The sequence below is a fragment of the Rhincodon typus genome, unplaced genomic scaffold (assembly GCF_021869965.1).
Source record: "Rhincodon typus isolate 14 unplaced genomic scaffold, sRhiTyp1.1 hic_rhity00002201, whole genome shotgun sequence".
Classification (NCBI taxonomy): domain Eukaryota; kingdom Metazoa; phylum Chordata; class Chondrichthyes; order Orectolobiformes; family Rhincodontidae; genus Rhincodon; species Rhincodon typus.
Window position 1 is genome coordinate 199 of NW_025967839.1, and position 23,298 is coordinate 23,496.

Here is a 23,298-nt window from a genome sequence, read left to right on the forward strand (position 1 = left end):
GTAATTGCAGGTTAATCTGTATGAAAACCAAGCATCAGCTAATAAAGAAAAGACGTAACCAAGTCACACTGATGCTTTATGATTATCAGTCAATTATTACAGCATTACTGAGATGAACTAACTTAGTAATGGTTTGACATATATTCAAACCTTATAGACAGGAAAAATTGCAAACATGCTTTTTCCAGAATCTAAGCTGCCAATACACAGTATTTTAATTCATTCAAAATATTAGCAAACTCACCGAAATGAGATCATCTCTGGCTTTCAGGACCTTCAATCTAGCCTGGTTCAGCATGTTAGACATTTGACTGAAAGTAAACAATTACAAAACAAAAAAATAGTCAATTCAAGTGAAGAAAGGTTTCAGCATGCCCAACACTGAGAGCCTAAGCAAGCTGCAAATAGTGGAATATTCAGTTTGTAGACAAATGAACATCTTCAGAAACCAAATAAAAGTGGTTTTATTTTAAAATTTCACACTAAAATTAGGTGACAATTGCTACATTTATCTAACCAGAATAAATCTTGTTATAAATCAAGCATTTCAAGTAAAATTTGAAAGTGAAATATTGACATTTGAAATTTGAATTTACATGGTACTTACATTTTCTTCTGCTGCTCAATTTGTTTTTCCTTCTTTTCATAATATTCCATAATCTTTAATCTTTGCGTCTGTACAAGACGGCCCTTTTCAATGTTAAACTCCTCTTCTGCCTGTAAACAAATGCATTGACTTTCAACATGACTCCAGCATCAAATGTACAAAAGAAAACAGGATTGATTTTATAGATTCACAAACAAGCTGTCAGAGTTTGCTCTGTGTATATCAAACTACGCTACACAAGACTGCACGTTTAAAAAAAAAGTGTCAGTATTTGCATAGTAAGTTCTCTACAAAGAACCCACTGCAGTAACCTCTTCACAGGTCAGAAAACGTTACTTAACTAAACAGGAGTTTAAATGATTTCCACCTTACTATATAGACATAACCCAAGTAAAATGAAGCTGTCAGTACATTAAGTGGAAGAAATGTAAAGTTGCAGTCCAAGACCTCTGGAAGCTTAATTGATAAGTGCACCACAATAACATGGTGCAGAACCACACCAGCAGGAATTGTATACAGAACTGTAGAAATTGATTAATCTCAGCAGAAATGTTCTAAAAGATCCCAGCAAATGAGGATTGCATATTCTGGCTACATTCCATATTCCTGTTGGAACTCCTCTGTAGACACAAACAGACAACATATCAGAAGTCTAATCACTTCTGTTTCTTCAAATTAGGAATTGCCATGAATTGTGGATCTATCTGATTTATTTCTGCTCTTGAAAGAAAAACCCTTGTAACTTTGACAAGGGCATTTGCTTTGGTAGTCAGCACAGATTTTGGCCAGTCACAATGTAAATTATGCTGTAAAATTCAGACATTATATTTTACATTACATTTTTTTTTAACTACCTACACATACTGAGTATTTGTGTTGTTAACATCAAAATGCAAAGTCACCATAGTCCTATTAGACTATAGGGCTGCTCTTAGAGTAGACGACTCATGGTGGTTTAACCCAAGGGCTACGCGAGGGGACAGGCTGTGAAGGAGAGTTCTTCATGGCAATCTCAGCCAGTATGGGAATTGAACCCACACAGCTGACACCACTTCACTGCAATTCAGCCATCGAGCCAACTAGCAAACTGACCTCTGTCATAATATACATCATTCACTGAACATTACAGCTAGCAGCAATGCCAGCATTTATTGCACGCTCCCTAAGTTAACCTATATTAAGGTGGTGTTTAGGGCTATTGAACCGAAATAGCTTGCTGAGTGACTTTAGAGGGTCATTAAGAGAAAACCATGCTGGTGCAGGACTGCAGTTAAAGGAAGGCAAATAAGCCAAGAACTGAAGGCTTGAACTCTAAAAAGGTATGAGTGAACCAGCTTAATTTTATAACCATCTAACTTCATAGTAAATTTTTAACTAGAGCAAAGTGAGATTTTCTAGAACTATGTGAATTCATGCTAGTTTTTTTAGGTCTAACTTTCACCTTACCCGTTCAAATGCAAAACAATTGTAGAGTATTGTATAATTTATTGCTACGTGATGACCAGTTGCTTAGTCGTGCAATACAAAGCAGCAACTGAAGACTGACATTGCATGTCTTCCATTTTGTGTAGATCTGAACGAACATCTCTAATTTAAGTTCCTTATTTGGGCCATCTTATAGTTATGCTGCATGAAGCTTTTTCTGTTTCAGTTCTCATTCTTTGGCGAACGAATCAGGTGTTGAACACAGATGAGGCATGGTGGAGAATGGCACAGCAGCTCAGTGGTTAGCACTACTGCCTCACAGCACCAGGGACCCAGGTTTGAATCCAGCCTTGGGTGGCTGTCTGTGGGGAGTTTGCACGTTCTGCCCGTGTCTGCGTGGGTTTCCTCCCACAGTTCAAAGAGGTGTGGGTTAAGTGGATTGGCCATGCTAAATTGTCCATAGTATCCAAGGATGTGTAGCTTAGGTAGATTAGCCATGGGAAATGTGGGGTTTGGGTGAGATGCTCTTCAGAGGGGTGGTGTGGACTCAATGAGCCAAATGGCCTACTTTGACGCTGTTTGGAATCTATATGATAAATAGAATTTGTCAACATCTAATTTGCACCAACACTGCTGTGGTAAAAAGTAAGTAATGCAGGATTATAGATCTGACAGACTGACGTTGTACACAAACATTTGCAAACTAGAAATATAAAAAATTACAACATTAAAAAAACCACCTTTGCATCTATTTCTTCTGCTTTCTCATTGGCCTCTTGCTCAATGAAGGCCATCATGTGTTTGATCTGTAGAATAAAGAGAGAGAAATCAGTTGCATAGTCATTTCCAGAGTCATATCATCGAGTTTTTATGCTAGATGTGTTCCTTGGTTCAGCACCAGTTAGCACTCCTTTTATTCAGATCGCTCCCCATCCACTATAAGCTCTAGTTCACTAAAATATACTGTGCATTATCAGGTGGATTTTTATGTGAAGAATAATAATGAACAGACAAGTGTACTAACATTAATGTTTTGCCTGGTATCAAACCAGGGACCTCTTGCATGTTCAATGAATTTTATAATACATAAAAAGTTAATCAGAAGAGAGTATATTTGTAATTGAGAATATATTAATTTTCTAAAATGTCCAAAATAACATTGATATCCTCATGCTAATCCTCTACTATAAATATTCTAGTTTATCAAAAAGCCTTTACTTCTTACATGGTTATCCATGATCAATGTACCTCTGACCATCTCTGCACCAGCACAGCTTTCAGATCAACTAATTCAGTCAAGATTCAGCCACAAATTCATTTGTGGGATAGTACAAAAATGAATTAAAAACTATTTTAGTTACATTTGACTATCAGCATGTCAATAATTTCCAAGCAGCATTAGCTCAAATGTACAGCAGCTAGTACAGTAGGATCAAAAGGCATCTCTCAATCATTAACCAATATATCAAAAAGCCAAATCAAACTGCATGGAACCCAAGGAAATGCTTCTAAAGAATAATGATATAACCCATTAAGCCCATATTTAACCATATGTCTACTGTGAACAGCAAAAGTATCAAAAACATGTTTCCTTGTATAGGCCTCATCAGAATCATTATGTTGACAGCATGCTTGCCACTTAAAAAGATAGAATGTCTACCATCGCAGATCAATAAGTTCATCCTGCAAGAAACTAGACCATACGGAACAAAGATAAAGCTAAGCCTTCTGGATGTGCACAAGGTAACATTGGGCAAGGAAAGGGACAGGCTTAGTAGTGATGTCTCCCAAGACCAGATAGCCTATTAACACTGATCACAGCTCACACATACAAGTACACAGAAGTGACCGCTGGAAGATAAGTGGCACTGATGGAACCAGATTACAAGAAGAAAGTAGTTCTGACCAGAGAAACAAATTAGTATGTAAATAATATGATGAGTTGCAATAAACAGATTCAACAGTGGATTTAAATACAAAGTCTGTTACTGGCAGAAATTAGGGTGCATATAGGAATTGCCTATTTATCCCCAAGTTATGTTCTAATTGTATTAAGGCCAATTTGTACCCAAACAATACTTGCCCACCTTTGTTCCACATTTCTTGATAGTGAAAACAGCCTCATTATACTTGGAACTTTTGTTGCATTTTTGTATTGACAATACTTAACAGCAAACAAAAATTTGCAAAGTTTGGAGTTTTTGCTGTTAATAGATTTGAAATAACCAATATTTCAGTTTTCAAATTTAAATCTAGCATTTGAAATAATACATTACTACACAATTAACAACTCATCTGAGCTGTATTGTCTCATATTACTTGTAAAGGCAGTTAAAAAGAACATGTTCCTAGTGGCAGAAGAAATCAGTAATCAAAGTGTACAGGCAAATGCCATATTTTTGTTATTAAACACAAGTTATAGAGGGCTGGAATGCACTGGAAGTATGACGAAAGTAAATTCATCCTCCTTGCCTGGAACTGGAGACTCAACTTAGAAAAAGTACACATTTGCAGGAACCTAGCACAAGTAGCACTACCTCCCACACTAGAATGAACAAGATCACAACTCCTTCCAACCAGGTGGTCCAGCTGAAACTAGATTTCAACAACAAAAAGTACAATTCTGCTTACTGACAACTAGGATCTGGCTAAAGTCAAAATAGAACCAGGGAAACTAGGTCTAGTCAAAGAAAAGTGTGAATATATGCAAAAAAAAACTTTAAACGTTAATATGTCTAGTTCAAAATAATTTAGATTTTCCCATTCTAAAGGCTTAAATTAGCCAAACTGAAAGAAAATGAACAATGGTATTCAACAAGGTTAAACATTCACTCAAGTTAAAAAATAACAGCCATTTAACACAATTTAATGCAAACACATTTAGGCTTTGGCTCAACAAATCATACTTAAATCACCATTTTGTGCACTGAATTATACAATTTAAAAATAGACTACAAACAAGGGGCAGTGAAATCCTGCAAGTAGACATACAATGTTTTAACTTTATTCATAAATACAGAAGGCTTCAGGTTGAATTACGTTGACATTTTAAATAATAATAGGAAGTGTTGTGAATTTAGCAGCATCGAAAGAATAACTATTTTAACATTTTTTGTTTGATTTATTGGTACTCGCATCCCATAATCATTGTTACCAGACAAACTGATATGAAATGTTAACAAAATTTCTGAAATTGCGTAATACTGTGCATGCAGAAAGTGGAAGTCCATTTCCATCACAGGCCAAAAAAAGGATAATTCATAATTTTTAAGTCTTACATACGAACCAGATTTATATGAAAAGGGTCTCTAACTCCCTTTAACTTCACCATTCTGCAGGTTAAAAACCAGCCATTGGTGGATACAAGCTGCGAAACGATTTGAGATTATGGCATTCCATTCGCCGCTTTCTTATTTAGAGACGCTAGCCTTCTTTTTCCCGCAAATCCAATGCAATTTTGGAAAGGGATTAACACTCAAAACGCAGTAGTGTGTTAATTTAATAATTCCCCTTCCTTTTTCCTTCATCTTTTTCCGCAGCTCCGGCCAACAGGATGTCACCAAGACCCTTGCTTACCTGTTTCTGCACATCGGCATCGCTCAGCGCCATTGTCGTCGGAGGTTTGTCTGTTTCCGAGGGAGAAACCACAAAAATCAAACTCTACAGAGGGCAGGGAAGCCGAAAATCGTAGTAGGTGTTCGGACTCCTCGAAGCTTGTCGGGGAGAGTCCTCTAACGATCGGCCTGTTAGAGGGATGAAAGGACACTTCACTGCAAAAGGATGAAAACTCAGCTGATAGCTGGGTAGTAACCGTCAACAGCAAACCCGTGTAGCTGTACACAGTCACCTGACGCAGCGAAGGGGGCAGGGCCAGGAGGTGACCCGCCCATATACAGTCACGTGCCCTCTCCCGCCCCACCCCTGTCCACGACAGATCGTCACACCGCGCAGTCTACTGAGTGTCTGCTTGATTCTGTCAATGCGCAGGCGCACGGCTGGGCTCCCTTTATGTGTTGTCTGTTAAATCACTGACCCAATTGAGAAACCATCTCCGCGTAATGACATCCAGGACTCATAGCATGCTGGGAGTTCAGGACCACAAACGGATATTTTATCAACAAAGATTTTTAAAAACGCACGTTTACCCATCGAAAACATTCTTTACTTGTTTGTATAGACGATCATTCGAGTCGCAGTACTTGAAACATCGCGTTTCAACCGCGGCTTTATTATATTTGACCTTTGACCCCGTGGCTTCCGTCAGCTGCGGCTCGGGGAGGCTAAGTTGGATTTTTATGTTTTCTCTTCTCAGTTGGCGAATCAGCTACTTTTTTAATGAGAATTTTTCGAAGGCAGGATACCGGGGGCGGAGCCCTTCGAGTCCTGGCGGTTTTTTTAAATGTTAAAAGTTGTGCCCTTTGACACTTTGCCCCCACCCCCCCCCCCCCCTCCGGGTTGTGGGAGAGGGTGGAGTTTGCTCGTCACTTTGCCCCCTAAAGATGGTGCGCGTCTAAATAAGGAACTTGTCCTGGAGTTGCAGCTGCAGTGGCTTGTCCCGTTTCAAAGCACGGTAAGTCTGACCAGTTAATGTTTTGAAAACAAAACGTTAAGGGAGAATTAAAGGTGGTTAGATTAGAATAAACGGCACGCGTTGGTTGAATTAGTTGATATTTAGTTGAATATTATTTATAGAGAAACGATTTGTGAAATGAAGAGATTGATTGGTGCCTTTTTCTTTACGGAATTTGTGCATTTTATTTTCTTGTATTTTTGAGTTGGGGGTGTCACTTGGGATCTAATGGGTCAGTATTTAAAACGTATAATTTTAACGTGTTATTTACGATGCCGCGGTGTATTCTTAAGTTCATGTAAATGATATTGAGCAAATGACTCAAGTTCATAACTGATGTAAGGGTTATTATTTTAGTACAATTGTGCCCGCTTATAATAACGCAAGATGGACTGGCATTAGGAATCACGTCGTTAATGACCTCTTTCAGCTGATGCCAGACTTTGTGCACATGGGCATTTGGTGGGGTCGTTGAACAAAGGACATATTGACTTTGTTCTATTCTGCCGGTTGCTTCCCTTAAAGCAACATGTCAAATGGTTGTGAGTATTTATTTGGACATTCTCCAATGATTTCGAATTTTAATGTTGAACCCGTTTACCGTTTGGGTATACTTAGAACTATAGAAAAGCGTTCTGAAGCTTTCAAGGTAGTTACTTTTTTTTCCAGAACATTTTCTTTGGAAATGTCAGTTTAAATTTATTGCCAAGTACAATGACTTTGAGTAATGTGGTTGTTAGTGCTGGCTAAACCTTAAATTTCAGTTTTTTGAACTGCAGGTTCTGCTCATCCGCTTTTACACGTCATGAGAAAAGTTTTTGTTGTTCTGTAACTCCACCCTGTACCCTAACCTGCGTATGTATCATTATCTAGTTATATCTTTTGAACACAATCAAGACAACGTGAAAATGGCTACAGCCATACCAGAAGGATTTCATTATGAGACCAGATATGTTGTTTTGAATTACTTGGGGCTGATTTCACAAGAAAAGACTCCAGAACAAACAGGGGAAGGTAATTTCAGCATTGTAATATTTAAAAGGGGTATATATTTAAAACATTGCTTAACATCTTGTATGGACTAAATTTGTGTATCACTTTTTTAAGAAAAGTTGGCTAAATGACATAGTTACAAGAGCAGTAGATCAGTATGCTATATCCTCAAATATGTTTGGCAAGTTTTACTGTCTTTTGGTGATTGAATATTAAAGGATACAAAATTTTAATTGTTTGCTTTTGCACTTGAAACCCCAGAGGTTAATTGCATTTACAAGTAAAAGTAATTTTGGGATCCATTTTGTTATCTTTGATAATCTATCAAAATAGACTTTGGAATATAAACTTCATGGGTTTTTGTTTTGTAGTCATGCAAAACTTGTCATTTCACTTTCTGCATGGTTTGATATGAATTCTGACAATCTGTCACAGGCTATCAGTATAAAGAGCAGTGCTTTGGAAATGGAATTCTATGGCTAGATAGAAGATAATTCATGTTTTTACAAGCTTTAACATAATCTAACTGGATGTGAATGCTAAAACAATGACTTAAGTTGGAGGAATTTTTGCAATTTTTTTAAGACCCTTAAATGGCTTTATTAGGCTTTCAATATTCTTATCAATACAGTAATAAATTCAGTTTTAGCAGATCGCTAGTCAAAGATCAATTTGATGCCATGAATTTGCTAAAACAAATTGACTTTTTTTTAACAGGGATACAATCAAAAGAAAGGCCTTCTCTGCAAAGGAATGTAGCTGAGAAAATTAAGACTGAAATTGAAGAAGAACTCCATCTCCTGCATAATGACATCAATAAAGGTTAGTTCAAATCTTAAATGCAAAACCTGCTGAAAGGGTCTTGCTATTGATAAGCTTTACTTCATTAGAACATAAGAAATAGGAGGAGGCTGTATGCAATTTGGCCCTTCAAGCTTGCTATGCTGTTCAAACAAGATCATGGTTGATCAACACAAGGCCTCGATCTTTTCTTGTGGTAGGTCGGCATAGCTGTCAGCTCCCTGATAGAATTTAGAACTAGGTATATCCCCTTTAAATACTTCCATTGATCTAGCCTTCTCAACTCTATGGCACAGGGAATTCCAAGCGTTCGAGGGGGCGGAAAATGATGCATTGGATTTGAGACATCTTATTCCAGTTTGTAGGAAATTTTTAATTTATTAACAGAACAGGTGAGGTTAACACTTTGTCATCCACTAACATTGTAGGGATGTCTGAGCATGTTGTGATGTTCTTCAGTACTTTGTTATCCTGCAATACTTTTATATTCTACTGGTAATAGAACAAAGAGTACTTCTAGGTGGCCACTAGTGGACATAATGAAAAGCTCACGTGCAGGTTTTTTTTTCACATCAATCTATTTATGCTTGTGGTTTATGAAAAGAATTACTTTTGCAATAGCAGTCTGATTTGTTCAACTGTATTGCAAAATTTTGAATTTTATTTGTTTCTGTAGAGGTCACTTCTGACAGTGTAGATGTTTGGAATGAAGCATTGTGTATCAAATTTGAATTTTTAAATGTTTTTATTGTGAAATTGCATTTTAATTTATATCAAATAATTTGTTTATTTTTTAAAGTTGTGCTGAATTTTAGCTTCCTTGGTCCCAATCCTGAAGATTGGGTCAGGAACCCAGCTGTGGGAAAACCCTGAAGATTTGAGGAAGGATCAATTATGGGAAAAAATGGCCTGACCTGTCTGGTTAAGGTGGCGAGTAGCCTGCAGTGGGAGGACCAATGGTTTTGACAGCTAACTGCTGCTTGGGTAAAGGGGGACACTATTGCTTTGGATAGGAAATTTTTAGGATACTTCAAAATGAGGGTCTCGGCTGAAGGTTGGTATGTGGAACAAAATATTCATAGAAGATGGCCTGCAGCCATTGGTTCTATACTGGCATACTTTGTAGTGTGAACTGCTGATGTCTCCAGCCTGCCGCTGGGAGGTTGTTACTGTTTCATCCATGACTCCAACCACCTTTTGGGAGCCTGTTCAGTGTCTTAAATCAGACTGTGAAGCTTTTCCTGAGTTAACAGTTTTTAATTGGAAATCTGTTGTTGGCACATTTGGAAGCCATTTCCCCAAGTGGGTGGGGTGGGGTGGGGGGGAGGATGCGACTGCGGGGGGAGAGGGAGATGTGGAGTATGCCTGCTGGGGACAAAAAGTAAGCCTACCTATCAATAATTGGTAATTACTTGAATGTTTTGTTTAAAATTACTTGTATAGAAAATGATACTCTCTCTAAATTCTTATGATTGATTCTTGTTACATGCTTGGTGTGTACATGGGATGTGGCATCACTGGCTAGACCAGCATTTATTGTCTGTTCCTAATTGTCCAGAGGGCAGTTGCAAGTCAACTATTTTGCTATGGGCCTGTGGTTGCATGTACGCCAGACCAGGTAAAGGTGGAATACTTCCTTGCCTGAAGGACTTTAGTAAAACAGATGGGTTTGATAACAATCGACAGCAGTTATGTGGTTGCCATTAGACCAGCTTTCTATTCCAGATTTTTATTAAATTCAAATTTCACCATCTGCTAAAATACAAATCAAATCTATGTCCCCAGAACATTGGCCTGGGATTGTATTGTTACTCTAATGACACTGCTACTGTACCAGCATCTCCTCATAATATTGATACTGTTATTACAAAATAGCAATTGAACCTTGGTTGAGTTTTTAAAAATCCAAATTTTAAATATAATCTGGAGTATTGTGGTGATCCACATTCTGTATTCCTTCCTGTTTTTAGAATTATTTCCTGTGCTTAACTCTGTAGAATGTATATGCATTTCTAGAGAAGCTTTTACGGAGCAGAATTAAATATGCATTTTTGCAATGGATGGAGTAGAGCACTAAAAGGCTGGGGTCAGATCAGTAGAAAGGGAATACCTGTTTTTAATAATTCTGTTTTGCATTCGGTTTTGTGTAATGTTGACTTGATGAAATTTTTGTCCAGCAAAGTACCAAGTCTGTATTTAATGCAGATTGTTATTTTATTTGCTTAACCTTAAAGTTGGGGATCAATTTGCAGAGCTTAATAGTACAAAATACCAATTGAAGGAATATGGTACCGTAGCAGTTGGGAATGTGCTGTACCGTTGTGGTGTAGTAAATCCAAAGAAGAGTCCTTGGACTTAACGTTAACACTACCTTTTTTCACTGCTAACATTCCTGCTGTGTTTCTTCAGCACTATTTTTATTTCAGATCTTCAGCACCCGTAGTACTTTGCTTTTATTGCACTGTAGTGAACTTAACACCATATTTATGATTCCAGTTCTTAGAATAGGAGTTCTATTTGGTTAAATAAATTTTGTTCTAAACCTTTTTTGTTTTCTCTTTTTTTTCTCATCTTTTTCATTTTAGCCTTTAGCAGTACAGGATTTGACTGCCACACATCTCCAGTATTTAGTCCAGCAAATCCAGAAATTTCAATAGAAGACTGCCTGGCTCAACTTGGAGAAAAAGTATTCCGGGAGTTTGCTGTGCAACTGCAGACAGCACAACAAAATATTCTGAGCAAGTGAGCTATGTAGTTGCTGACTGTAATATTGGTTAAATTCTTACTAAATGGAAAGCCCAGAATAACATTCCAGATGCCACAACAGCCACGTTTCTTTTTGATTTCTCAGCATGGTAGATAAGTGAGCAATCTATAAGAGAACAAAGAAGAATACAACACAGGAACAGGCCCTTTGGCCCTCCAAGCCTGTGCTGATACATTTTGCCCTTCCATATGAAAACTGCCTTCACTTACAGGATCCTATTTCCTCTCTTCCCTTCTTATTCATGTATTCATCCAGGTGCTTCCTGAACGCTGCTATTGTGTCCGCTTCCACCACCACCTCTGCCAGTGCATTCCAGGCACACACCATCCTTTGTGTGAAAAATGTGCCTTGCACCTTGAACCTATGTCTCTAGTAATTGGCCCCTCCACCTGTGGGGAAAAAGCCTCGTACTTTCCACTTTATCCATGCCATTCATAATCTTTTAAACTTCTGTCAGGTTGCCCCTCAAACTCCTGTGTTCCAGTGAAAACAAACCCAGTCTATTCAACCTTTCTTCATAGCTAAAATCCCCCATACCAAGCAACATCCCAGTAAACCTTTTCTGTACCCTTTCCAAAGCATCCACATCCTTTTGGAAGTGTGGTAACCAGAACCATACACAATTTTCCAAGTGTGGCCGAACTAAAGTTCTATAAAGCTGCAATATGAACTTGTCTATCCTTCTACTCAATGCCCCTTCCAATATAGGCAAGCATGGCCTTTTTTCCTACCTTTTTATCTACCTGCACTGCCACCTTCAATGGTCTGTGGACCCATACACCCAGATCTCTCTGCATATCAATATTCCTAAGTGTTCTGCCATTCGCTCTATAATTTCCACCAAATTGACCTTCCAGAATGCGTCACCTCACACTTGTCCCATAATATGTCAACATCAGTGGTGTGAACACTAATTCTGCTGACTTGGCCCTTCTTTGGCATCCTGCTGCAGTTTAGTTTGCTACATGTGAAGCTATATGATGTTGCTGTATAAGTTGCCTTTCTACTTTTGTTTTTAATTCACCAACTTCATATCTGTATCAGCCCCCTTTGAGACCTGTGTGACCATGATTTTGTTAATGTGGGACAGGCTCAGTGGAAGATGGTATCTGGCGGAGACCTGTCTGATTCTGCCATTCTCTCAACAGTTCCACATTTGAAACCTCAATGTCAAGATTAAGCCAGTCACTGAGCCAAAAAAATCATGACTTTTAATATTCTGAAAACCTAATAATCAAAACACAACTTAGCAAGTAACAAACTGCCCTTGAAAGAGGCTGCAAAAATCATATTCCTTAAAGTAGGCTTACAGTTCAAATTAAAATGTTGGACCCAATTTACTGCAACCCCCGTGGTGTGCACTGGCAGTCAAGGCCTCAAGCATACTGTTAAACACTCGTTCCCCTCAAGGGTATCCAGCACTATGGGATTAGTTTAAAATGGCATCATGGTCAGCACAGAAATGGTGGGCTGAAGGTCCTGTTCCTTTGCGATGCTGTTCAATGTTCATTTAATACTCTGGTTTCTTTGAACCAATTATGGCCATGAAATCCTCTCAGAGCTTAGTTGGTGCCACTTTGAGTTCTTTCTCAACTGGTCTGTACTTGCCACTTTGCTGAAATGGCATGACTAAGATTGGAAAAAGCAAATGGTTTCTCTGTTGCAACTCCATTCCTCCCATATAATATGCTTGCAAGCATTTAATTTTGCATGCAGTAAGCCCCCAATATTGGCAATTATGAATGTGTAACATCAAGCAATTACACAAAGTACCTTTATCAACATAAAATCATAAACTAGTACAGCACAGAAATATGCTATTTGGCTCAGAGTCCACATTAGCTATGTTAGTCCCATACTCTCACCTTCCTTATTCTTGTAATTGTTCTCGTTCAGAGTATTTTTCCAATACTTTTTTGGAAAGCTAAAATCAAAACTTTCCATTATCCGTTCATGTTGAAAAAGATTTTTTCCTCATCTACCAGTCATAAATCTGTACCATCCACTTCCAATGGCTTCAGGATTGATGCAATTGACAACTTCTGCTTCAACCTTTCTCCTTCAGCATTTGAAGGGCGGACTGCCCTCACCTGATTCTTAGCTATCCTGTTCCATCCAGTGTTATCTGTGATAGCTACCCTGTCCACTCCCAAACCTCTCTCTGAAGCCCACAAAAGATTGATTTCATTGCCAAGAGGTAACATGTAGATGAAATGTCAGGTTCCACATGTACACTTGCAGAATACATGGGATATGTGGCATGGAAACTGGCCAGTTGCCCTAACCAGTTATTGGAGGTGTTCATGCTCCACTTGGACAACCTGCTGTGTTTCTGAATTTACTTTAGATTTCCCATCATGTGCATCTAGTCTCTTCTCCCTCATACGCTTGTCTAGTCTCCATTTGAATACATCTGCTGTTCATTTCAGCCACTCTTTGTGGTAGTGAATTCCATTGTCTTGCCATACTTGGTAAAGAAGTTCCTTCTGAATTCCTTAATGGATTTTTTTGGTAATTGCCAAATATTGATTGTCTCTGTCTCTGTTTATGTATTTTCCCATAATAGTGAATACAGAGAAAATGCTTCCTATCAAAATCTCACCTGTCAGGAAGAGATCCATCATGTCACTATTTTATGTACACCCACACAATTGTATGATCACTGTAAACTTCTCCTCCCTCTCTGCCTTTTTATTTATATATTATGGTGACTAGAACTGCACACGGTTCTCGAGTGGTGTGAACCAGTTTTGGCATACCTTTGCTACTTTTGACTTTGTACTTCTAAAATAAAGCGTACTGCTTGGTGTGCTTTGCTTTCCTGGCCGTAATAACCTGTTTTGCAACTTTGTATTTGTATTCATCCCTTTGTTACTATACCTTGCCTCCTTGCACCTTCAATTCTACCTGACCTCCCTATTCTTTCAGAACTTGTTACCTTACACTTGTCTGTTTTCTACTTAATTTGCCTATTATTTGCTCATTCTGCATGAAATTATTTGCCATCCATCTCTGTTGATTGTGCCCTGCACAAATCTGTGATTCCAATGTCCAATGTAAATTGGAAACAAGTGGTTCCAACACCACTTCCTAACTTTCTAACACAAAGTAACCATCCTATACTGCCATGCTGCTTTCTAGCTTGAATATAAATTACAATTCATTCTGTCACTTGTAGCATGGCTTCATGTTCTCTAATCTTTATTCATTTATGTACTATGGGTACCTTTTCGAAGGCCTTTTGAAAATCCAGATAAACTGCATTTGGCAAAGTATCGTATGAATGTCATCACTGGTGGCTCAAAGCACAGAAAGTTAACATAATTCTCAAGCAATAGGAATCTACTATTTGGGTATAAAATAAAGTTCCTTGTACACAGTTCTTGTTTTCTCCTGACAGCGTACCTCTCGCTCACAGGCAAAACTGTATCAAGTACAGATCTCCCCACCCCAAATAATTATTTCTATTTGTCAGTTAGTGTGATTCTTTTAACATGCCTTTACGTATATTTGAGGTGATATTTGTTTTTTTCATGTGATGTTTTTATGAATGCTGTATTATATCTCTCCCTGTTTTTGAAGTCTTGCCCAATATATCCAAACAGTAATTGATTCATACAGATCATCAACACCCAAGCGTTTATTCTAACTGCTGGTTCAGTGGCTGCCTGCCAAGGAGTGGAACTTCTAAATTGTCCTATGTGTCCTATATTAAAATTCCTACTTTTCAGTGTTGGCTGATTTTTTTAATCTTGGGTTTGATAATGATGATTTTGACAACACTTTTTTCCATCAAATTTTATTTGTGACACTGTGATTTGAGTGGTCAAATCTATGAAGCTAAATTTAACAAAAAAAATTTGCCTCCATCCTGAGGTGGTGAGAAGGCAATCTGTACAATAGAATGAATTGGATATTTTACATTTCTTTAAGCAATTTTTTTAAGTAGAAAAATATTACATTTAGAATTATTTTGGAGAGGAATGACTGAAGGTTTGATGAGATGAATTTTAAGAGGCATAATGAGGTTTAGAAGCACTAGTCAGCACTAAATGCTGTTGTTTATTTGTTTTCAGAATAGACTTGCATGATCCAGTTGAACGTTGTTCTGTGGACACGCTTCATTGCAATTCAAACCTTTTCACTTCAGTTTATTCTCCCCTCTTTCCCCTTTTTGTTATGGATATTTCACTTGAAGTGTTGTGACAATTTATATGGTGTTCAAGCTTGGTATTACTCTTATAATTCTACAGGCCACTTGAATATGAAGTATACAAAGAACAAGCAAATCGTGTTGCCAGCCACACCAGTGGGTGGAATAAGGTAAGCACAATTTCCTCATAATGAACTAACATGAAGCAGAGCATTAGTTCTAGTGTCAATACTTTGGGGATTTGCAAGTTACAGACTATGTAAATTGAAGCACTTGAATGAAGTAGATAAGGGTGGGGTGACATTATCCAATCAACTTTTCCCAGTTTCATGGGACAGGTAAAGAATATATAAAGTGCTGGAAATGTGCTTTACAATTCTGTAGTCATTCAGAATTTCTCCTGTATTGCTAGCTGCTCTAGTAGGCAACAGTACTGTACTATTCCCAGCAATACCAACTTAGGATATATAAATGAAACATGAAAATATTACAAAATGGTATGAGTCAGAGTTACTGTGAATCTCTTTATGGTTTGTCTGTAAACTGATGCGGGTTCCTTGACAATGGAAATGTTGATTGCTATAAGAGTAAAATGGATTTTGATCAATACTAGTATGCATAGTTTCTGGAACTGTAAAAATAGTGTGGTGTAGGTTTATAGTGTTTGTTGGATTCAAAAGTGGAAGAAAAATAAATTTTTAGTCTTCAGTTCTGTGAAGGTAACATTTTTTTTTAAAACTAAGATCAGAAAGGTATTTTGAGCAGTGGACTGCATTTCCAATAAAGCAATGACTTGACCAGCTACTAAGATAGTTAGTTAATTGTGAAATTTTTACAAAGTTGAATTTGTTTGAAAAATGCAGAAAAATAATTCAGTTGTCACTAGTGGTTGAGTTCAGAACAAAAGTCATCCTGGCAGAAGGACAGGTATTTTGAGTTTGTAGAAGTCTCCCAACTGAGAGTTCAGCTTGTTGACTGCTAAAACGGCTGACAGCTCCAATGAGACAGAAAAAGTACTGGGAAAGATGATGTTAAAATAGGAGCTTCACTGTGACTGTGTATTTTTTTTTAGAAAGGTGAGCAAAGGGTTGAACCTGCTTTGCTGATTGTTAAAACTTTTTAAATTGTCCTTGTATGTAAGAACTCTTTTTAAACTTTCATTAAGGAACCATTATGATCTAACTTGTCCAGTATTATCATCAGTTGCAATTTTTATAAAATGACTACCTTGGGTTTTACTCAGCAGACAACTACATGTGAGAAATGAGTATGGCGCAAGTAACGGAATCACACTGTACATAGTTGGAGATCAGAGCTGACTTTTTAGCCGTGCTATAATGTGGACCAGTTGCGTGAATTTGATTGAAACCATACCAAAAGTTTGATGCAGGAAATTAATGCTGGAGGCTTGCATATCACATTTTGTATTGGAGGGTGGAAAACAATTTTGGTGACTTTGATCTTTCTTTTCTATTCTCCAAATACCTTGTGACTCATTTGCAGTTGAGCTTTAGTCTTCTAAAGCACGCAAACAATCCATGAAGAAAAGAAAATGCATTTCCAGGTCTTAATGATATTATTATTGGTTGACTCAAAGTTGAAGGTAAATCTTCAAATTAAGGATCAGGAAATTTTAAAGACCATTTATTGTCTGCTGCTCCCTTAATGGAACTGCAAGTGAGGGAGGCAAGGGTATCCAGTAAGCAGGAATGCAAGAGTCTGTTTTTGTGATTGTCCAACATATTGAAGATTCTAAATAAAAACCGAAAGAACTGCAGATGCTGTAAATCAGAAACAAAAAGATGCTGGAAAAACTGAGTGGATCTGGCCGCATCTGTGAAGGAAAACAGACTTAACGTTTCGGGTCCAGTGAGGAAGCGTCACCGGACCCAAAATGCTAACTGTGTTTTCCTTCATGGATGCTGCCAGACCTGCTCAGTTTGTCCAGCAACTTTTGTACATTAAAGATTCTTTCAGCTTGTCTGGATGACAATCAGGGCTGCAGGATGGATGAACTAACTGACTGCACTATAGAAAGCCACTCTGAAGGAGAAAGAATGGGTCGTAAGGAGGTCGTATAGAGAGAGAAATTGACACCCTTTGCAGCAAAAATCATGAGTCCAGACAGCCAGGTGCCAGGTTTGATGACCTCTCAGGGCTGGTGAAGAATTTGGGAGAAGGGAGATTTAGTCAGTGTGATCCATGTAGGCACCAGTGACATAAGCAGGATAAAGGAAGTTCTGCATAGTCAATGTGAGTTCAAGGCCAAATTAAGCAGAACCTCAAGGTAATTAATCTCTGCATTATTACACAAGTCATGTGCAAGTTGTCATAATGCAAATGGGATAAGAGATTAATGTGTGGCTCAAAGACTGGCAAGGGAGAAGTGGGTCTGGTTTATGGGGCATTGGCACCAGCAATGGGGACAATAGAACCTGTATAGATAAGATATTGTCCACCTGAATCATGGTGGGGCTGGTGTTCTTGTGAACTGCATAACTGGAAAAGTAGAAGATTTTAAACTGAATAGTGTGGACAAAAATCAAAGTTGGGAATATGTGGTTCATCAAAAAGTAGAGTCAAGACCAAAGATAAAGCTGCTGATAGATTATGATAAACACACCATAATTGGAAATAAAAGTATGAATCTACAAGTCAACAGATTTATGCTTGATTTATATGGCACGTTGGTGTGACCGTGTCTGGGGTGCTGTGCCCAGGATTTGGTCACATTATTTAAGGAAGGATGTAACTGCATTGGAGACAGCTCAAAGAAGATTTATTATTATGAATACCTGGAATGGGCAGGTGTTCTTATGAAGAAAGTTTAGATGGACTAGACTTTGTATCTGCTGGATTTTAGAGTAATAAGCAACTTGATTGAAATATATAAAATCCAGAAGGGCCTTGACAGGGTAGATGTAGAGAAGTTATTTCCCCTTTTATGGAAGAATGTAGAATTAGAGATACTTGTTTTTAAAATCGAAGAAAGCCCATTTAAAACCAAGATGAAGCAAAGAAATTGTCTTTGGAACGCTGCATCCACCACCTTTTTTTTTGTTTGGAACAGATTGTCCTCAAATATTTTAAGCAGGAATGTGGTTTTGAGGTTAATAAGATCTGACATGATCTTATTGAATGGCAGAACAGGCTGGAGAGGCTGAATGGCTCCTGCTCCTGATTTCTGTGCAGGTAAACTGCATTATAATTAATTACACTTGAGGGGTAGGAGGGAAGTAATTAATTTTGTTGTAGTATGCTGTGAGCTGTGTTGAGACTCCAGACACAGTAAAACCAGCATTGTCTGTATTACACTTGTTTATCTTTTATCAAGCATTGTTTTGCATATGTATGTTAAGAATAAGTATCTTTCTCATTCTCAAAGTGGGAAGTTATGTGAACTGCGTAGTTTATCCCTGCTGTGAACTATAGGTTTTTTTTATTATTTATTTTATAGGTTCTGATCTCTTTAGTGTTGTTGCAGCAGCTGCTAGCCAGTCACCACCAGCAGCCACTAAAGGAGCTAGTGAAACTTGGAGTGAAGTACATAGAGGAGACGGATGCTGATTATATCATCCAGCAAGGAGGATGGGTAGGTTTGTCAACTAATCCTTTTTTAAAAAAAAAAAAAAAAAATCCAAGAACACTTTTTCTTCTTAGATTACCAAATAGGACTGTCCAAGTGCCAGTGTTGCAAAATCCTTCTTTTGACAGCACCATGTTGCAGTAAGCTTTTTTAAGATCACCTTCAGTACCACCGTATGGACAATGTTTGCGCTACTATATATCAAAACTTGTATGATAATCCTGTGACTATGCCAACAATGGTATGCTCTTCTCCCAGATCTGGCATCCTGAAGTTTTGTAAGAATTATAGATTTGAATGTGAAATTGTATGATCTTTTTATTCTGCACCAAGATCCATGCTGTCTCAACCCTTTGAAATTATTTGAGTTAGTCTGGCATGGATTTAAACCCCCAAATAAAGAATTTTTTAAAAATCACTGCTGTGGCCCTTGAATCTTTTTTAAAACCAGAAGAAACTGGAGGGATATCAAAATTTAACACAATTTTATAATTCTACTAAAAGAAAAAGTATATTAAAGGGTAGGCTGTTTAGAGAAAAAGCAATATTATTTGCAAATAACAAAGAAGCTGAAGACTTATTGAATGTTTACAATCAATCTTCACTCTAGAAGAAGTTGATAATGTATCTGACATTCCAGAAAATTAATAAATGCAGTATTGAAACTCACTAAAGTTTTCAAAATAAGCTGGAGAACTATATAGTAGAAAAAATGGTGACACATCCCCAGGACTTGAGAGCTTCTACCTCCAGTGTTTTAAAGGAAGTAGATGAGAACATTGCAGATGTTCTGATTGTAGACTTCTAAGTACTTTTGAATGTGTCGTTATCCCTTTGTAAATGTAACTCATTCTCTCAAAGATTTCAGAATTACAGATTTGAGGGAAACTCAGGAATGTTGTTGACCATTTATGGCTTTTATCTATAATTAAGGAGAAAATCAAGAAACTTGAGCTGATTAAAGAGGCAATGTACCTTTGAAAAGAATAGCCATGTATAACAAATCTAATTGAATTTTTTTTTGCGTAACTATTGTTGTAGACCGTAGTGTCTCTCTAAATGTATTTTTTTGGATTGCCAGATTATATTTATTAGGATTCCATTTAAGAGTCTAAGCTAAAGGTAACTAGTGGAATTAAGGGCAAAAGTAGGTTTAGTGGGTGTGTAATATGGGTATGGAAATGGAAGGAAGAGACTGCCTATCTCTACTGGAGCTACTAGTTGCCTGGCCTACAAGCTATCTCCACATCTGTTAAAATGGTAGATCAGTGACTGAAATACTGATTTTTGTCTTTTCCCATAGATGCTGCCTCACCTGTTGAGCATTTTCCACAGTTGTTTTTTCTTTTGCTCCTAAAATAATTACTTGAAGCTGTTGCATAGAAGAAGCATGAAATGACACTTCAAACGTTCAAAGGTCAAGAAAGCACAAGAACATCAATTGTTTAGGCAGATGAGAGCCATATGCTGCTATAAGTCCAAAATGCCTGCAAATTTTCAATTAGTTTTATTGTTTGTTTGAAATGCTAAGCATGATTTTTAAGAGCTTAAGTTAGCTTGTTTGGACTTTAGCTAATGTCCTAATCTGACCTTGACAAATGGTACTGTATGTCTAAATTAACATGTTGGTATTCACTTTGTTAAATTGATATTTGAATCAAAGTTCCCTGTTAGCTGCTAGCCAGTAATATCTTCAGTTTACTTAACCAATACAGTATGAAATTTGCCTTTTTGCCATGCAGTTTATTCCTTGATGGAGCTAGAAAAAACTTGCACATGCAGCTTCATATGTGCTGTAATATTTAACAGCATGCCTAGACATAGCCACTCCCTAGTCCCTGTTTGAACATTATTATTTAATTGGCTTTGTAGCATTGCTACAGCTTCAAGGCAGATCCTTGTCAGATCTGGTAACATGGCTGTCAGATCCAGCAACACCTGGTCTTCTGATATCTGAGGAAATTAGGACATGCACAGACTTTCTTGTTTGCCTGTTCATAAAACAACTGGGTATGCTCTCTTTCATGGTCCATGAATCCTAGATCAGGAGAAACTAATCATCCTAATATTTTTGAACTTGAATTTATATAATCTTTCTCAATGCAAAGAGTTTGCTAGGTTGAATACTAAATGTTCAGCTTGATTATTAACTTTTCTAAAGCTAAGTTGGTACACCTTTCTCCAGGTTACCACCAAGTGAAGTTGAAAATCTATCACCATTTGTTTTTGTATATCTAAAGTGGTTGGATCTAAACTTGAATTACAAGGGTCTGATGGTTTTCTGCAACTAGCTTCTGAGCCATTTTTGAAATGCTAGAGACTTTTAATCCAAAATTTGCCATCTGAATGTAGTGTACTTCTGATTTGAAATGTATCAATCAACTTGTTTTGATCAATTGGTAGGAGAGGGTGGCAGTGCTTCATACCTGTTTCCCTTGTGTGAAATGTTGAAGATAATGACTAAAGATTCAAATTTTATTGCATTAACTCTAAATAATTGATTTTAAACAGCATAAATCCCGAAAAAAAATTATTTTAAATCTTCAAATACTGCAGAAATAAAAGGGGTGGTACATTGCTTTGCTGTTGAAGTTTTACAGTTGAATCTTTCTCCTTTACTGTGAAGTCAGTCTTCAGATGGCCAGTCCTACTTGACTACCTTTCTTGAATATGAACCTTTTGACCTTGGGGGTACTCCGGGGTTATGGCATTTGAATTAAGGAGAGAAAATTAAAGGGTAGAATTGCATCTTGGTAGCCCCTACTGCCCAATGAAATGTGTGTGGTAGCCTGGGAATAATGTCAGACAATCCAGTTTGGGGGGCAAAATATTTTTTATAAAATTTAAAAAAAGGACTTTTTGACACAAGGGAAATTTTTAACTTTAATATCCTAGGAAACTGACACGATCGGGGCAAACTCTCGTTTTAGACCTGTTGAATTTCACACGTTACTCCAAGTCTGTTGAGGATACTATTAGACTGCATGTAATAGCAGGATTCCTGCTTGTTGTGTTAGATTAAAATTACATTGAGGATCAAATTAGATATTTTTCATTCCAACACTGATTGTCAAATAGTAATTGGTGTTTTGTGATGCCTTTTAATAAAGAAGCAATTCAGTCATTCAAGTCAATTGATACTACTACAACTCAAATTATCAGCTATTTTCCTGGTAATTTTTGCTAATGCTTGCAGGTGTTATCCAAAGATATAGGTTACTTTTTATTTGCTTTTGTAAGTGGTTTGTCTTAAACAAAAATGTAAGCATTTGAATCCAAATTAACCTCAGCATTCTGAGCAAGGGTCCCTGGGCCCAAAACATTAACTCTGCTTTCTCTCCATAGATGCTGCCAGACCTCCTGAGCTTTTCCAGCAATTTCTGTTTTTGTTTCTGATTTCCAGCATCCCCAGTTCTTTCAGCTTTTGTTTAGACATTGAATCCCACTGGGAAAGATTAACTGTGTCTGTGTCTTTCAGGAATTTGTTTCTAACCAAACAGAGGGTATATTTTAACTAACCTTTTTTGTCCTTTGCTGTAGTTTACTCAGTGCATTGCAGTCAGTCACCCCTTTCTCGGCCTCACAGTATATTTTAAGGGGAAATGTTAACTATTGGTTGTGTAACATTTTTTGTCTACAATTTCAAATTTTCCCTCCAGTAAGTTGTTGAACTTCTGTAGAGAAATGAGACCATCAACCAACATTCTTCCCCCTCCATTGTACAAGTGGTACTGCAGCACTTTTATCTCATTCATCAAAGACTGAGGTATCTAACAGAAGAAATTACTTTTCCAGGGTAAATCACTTTGACCAAGTATTAATCAGGAGCTTCCGAATTATGTTGCTACACTTGGGAGAAAGAAAACACTGAATTTCAACTAAAAAGAAAGTAAACCACTGCTTCCTAAGCCACTTTTTAATGATTCCATTTTAGTACTTTGAAAACTAATACAATTTTTGCTAACAAAAATCAGTAATAAATCAGTGTAATAACATTCAGTACATGTATTAAAGTTTGCATATTATAGATCAATACATATATGAAAACCTGCTCTTAAAATATTTTGTAACTTAATGGATGGGTGACTACATTATTTGATCTTGAGGTGGCTCATGTTGACTCCAGGTTGTTCTACAATGCCAGGGCTACAGAGTTGCCACTGATGTGTGGGCGAAATTCAAGAAATGTGGGGTGCTTCTGACCTGTAAAGAACACTTGTATGCAACAGTTACTGACAACTTTGAAGTGGCCATATGCAGGAGCTCATCACCTGGAAAGAGAAAATGAGAAGGGCAGGACCTGCTGCTCCTTGGGCTTCTGCATTGCTGTAGGCTGCAGCCCCTGAGGAAGACGAACTCTTAGATCAGTAACTGTCACTTATGCTCTTTGTCTGTT

At 37.5% G+C, this 23,298-nt stretch overlaps 2 protein-coding genes across 4 annotated transcripts; one reads left to right on the plus strand and one right to left on the minus strand.

Annotated features, from left to right (window-relative positions):
• Positions 1-206: 206 nt before the first annotated feature.
• LOC109932372 (V-type proton ATPase subunit E 1) lies at positions 207-6,014 on the minus strand. Its single transcript, XM_048593004.1, has 4 exons — positions 5,609-6,014; positions 2,773-2,838; positions 608-717; positions 207-311 (listed from the first exon to the last, which is right to left on the minus strand). The coding sequence occupies exons 1-4, from the start codon at positions 5,639-5,641 to the stop codon at positions 224-226; spliced, it is 297 nt and encodes a 98-aa protein (XP_048448961.1). The 5' UTR covers positions 5,642-6,014; the 3' UTR covers positions 207-223.
• Positions 6,015-6,324: 310 nt separating this feature from the next.
• On the plus strand, positions 6,325-22,727 carry LOC109932373 (bcl-2-like protein 13). 3 transcript variants are annotated; one of them, XM_048593003.1, is made up of 7 exons: positions 6,325-6,602; positions 7,476-7,616; positions 8,313-8,417; positions 10,982-11,138; positions 15,417-15,486; positions 18,774-18,908; positions 20,206-20,325. In XM_048593003.1, exons 2-7 carry the CDS (start codon positions 7,511-7,513, stop codon positions 20,257-20,259), a joined length of 627 nt encoding a protein of 208 aa, XP_048448960.1. In that variant the 5' UTR covers positions 6,325-6,602; positions 7,476-7,510; the 3' UTR covers positions 20,260-20,325. The 3 variants fall into 3 exon arrangements, with proteins under 3 accessions (XP_048448960.1, XP_048448958.1, XP_048448959.1); XM_048593001.1 differs by lacking the exon at positions 6,325-6,602 and adding an exon at positions 7,017-7,144 and having other exon boundaries at positions 20,206-20,334; XM_048593002.1 differs by lacking the exons at positions 6,325-6,602; positions 20,206-20,325 and adding exons at positions 7,018-7,144; positions 22,698-22,727.
• The last annotated feature ends 571 nt before the right edge of the window (positions 22,728-23,298 follow it).